Source organism: Echinococcus granulosus (genome assembly GCF_000524195.1).
Source record: "Echinococcus granulosus chromosome Unknown EG_S00026, whole genome shotgun sequence".
Lineage (NCBI taxonomy): Eukaryota > Metazoa > Platyhelminthes > Cestoda > Cyclophyllidea > Taeniidae > Echinococcus > Echinococcus granulosus.
In genome coordinates, this window is record NW_020170406.1 from 85,187 (window position 1) to 86,951 (window position 1,765).

The window sequence follows — 1,765 nt, forward strand, 5'->3', positions numbered from 1 at the left end:
TTTAAGGCTGAGATATGCTGGCACCAAACGGCTTTGATATTGTCCTATGGGCTTTACGACTTCCAGGTAATGCCTTGCAGACTCCACAATTCAACAGTCTCTTTTGAATGTTATGCGAACTGCTCTAAGTGGGCTAATCTTGAAACTTTTATAACACAGCTAGGGTGATATTCTTGCTTTTGATGAATATATTCAGGCGCACAATACAGATCTGAAACCAGTGTTGTCGTGTAGGATGTAGTTTTGACACTGACCCCGAAGAAATGGCAGATTCTACAAGGTACAATTAGCAAACTGTCTCATCGGATGGGATGGTGATTACTGAAGACCGCAAAAAGCATGTGAGAAACTGACCAATATCAATCAATCAGACGGAACTTTGTAGTTTTCTTATCTTGGCCATGAAAACGCAAGAAGTCGAAACGGTCTCTTCTGTTTTCTTCAATTGGTGGATTTATCAACACAAGGTTCCCGAAACGGTGTATAGTGATCAGGATGCCAATTTCGCAATCAAACTTTTTTGATTGTGTAAAATTTTCGGAATCCAAAAGCATTATCAGGTGGTTTGTCATTTGTTGTGAGCTCATATGTATGCATGCCAGTTACCTGGATAATATAGGAACGAACAGTCAAATAATCAGAGAATAAAGCCTTCAGGAATGATGTGGGTGAATCAACATGACGACATGGCGTGCGTGTACGAACATGCGGCTGGCTTGTGGAGGACGTCAGAGATTGAGCCGCGGTCGCTGAGTCGGCTTGGTCACACATTTCCTGTGTTGGATCGACCTTCGCCTCAAAGGAGGGAGGACAGGATGTTTAAATCACAAGTGAACTTGAGCTGGGACGATCAAGGGGGGGGGGGAGAATGATGGGGACGGTTTTCGCTTGTTCGTGAAAACAACCACTAAAATGAAACATCTGGGAATTCGAACGCAAACGTTTTTCTAAGGCTGCAAATATCGCCAGCACATATTTGCAAATTATCATGCTCAAAACAGTAATGCAGAGGCCTGGCTGTTCCCTGCATATGGACACCCACGACACCTGGTCATCCGCATGGTAAGGTAATAGACAGGTGGGAAGAGCGGATCACACTTTAACGGGACAGCTCAAGGCTTGTACTAAGGCTGCCCAACTACAGGATTTGGGATTTGGGCCCGGGACCGTGCCTTCTTGCATAGTGGCCTACAGCCCATGCACTCGCTAGTGATTCACGGCTCAAAATGATCACAGAATGCACCAACTGTTATTTTCCTATCAAATATGAAAGTATTAACCCATGAGGGTTTCAGAGTACGTATTAGGACCAAAAAGACAGAAGCGACAAATTTGAAACCTTGTACGTGAACACTTGTGTCCGTCATACATCAGACAAAAAACATGACAATTACAGCCAGTTTGGCGCCTACCATTCGGGGAAGACGATGCAGCTCTCTATGCCTATTGCGTCTCCAGGAATGCATCGCAAGTTCTGCCAGCCTTAAAGCAGAGCTGAATCTTGACTAATGAAGGTTATCTCGCCATCAAACTACCCGGTCTGCAATATGCAACTGCGTCGCGGTCCATTGCAATAACTTGCCCCGTTATAAAGTCACATCTACAATCGAACACTGGAATGAAATCTGCAGAAAAACTGAAGACTGACGCAAAGGGAGTAGCATATGGAGGTGTTGGCTCTAAGGGAAGAACTGCGGATGGTGCTCGAAAAGATGAGGGGCTATGCAGTGCATGATTGATAGAATTTGCCTTTTGGGTGGCAGGC

The 1,765-nt window shown here is 44.9% G+C and overlaps 1 protein-coding gene across 1 annotated transcript; it reads right to left on the reverse strand. All coding sequences in view use genetic code 11, as the record gives it.

Moving 5' to 3' along the window:
• Nucleotides 1-359: 359 nt before the first annotated feature.
• EGR_04259 (hypothetical protein) lies at nt 360-587 on the reverse strand (the record flags this gene model as incomplete). The annotated part of the gene is made up of 1 exon (XM_024493508.1): nt 360-587. The coding sequence occupies one exon, from the start codon at nt 585-587 to the stop codon at nt 360-362; it is 228 nt and encodes a 75-aa protein (XP_024352016.1).
• Between the last annotated feature and the right edge of the window lie 1,178 nt (nt 588-1,765).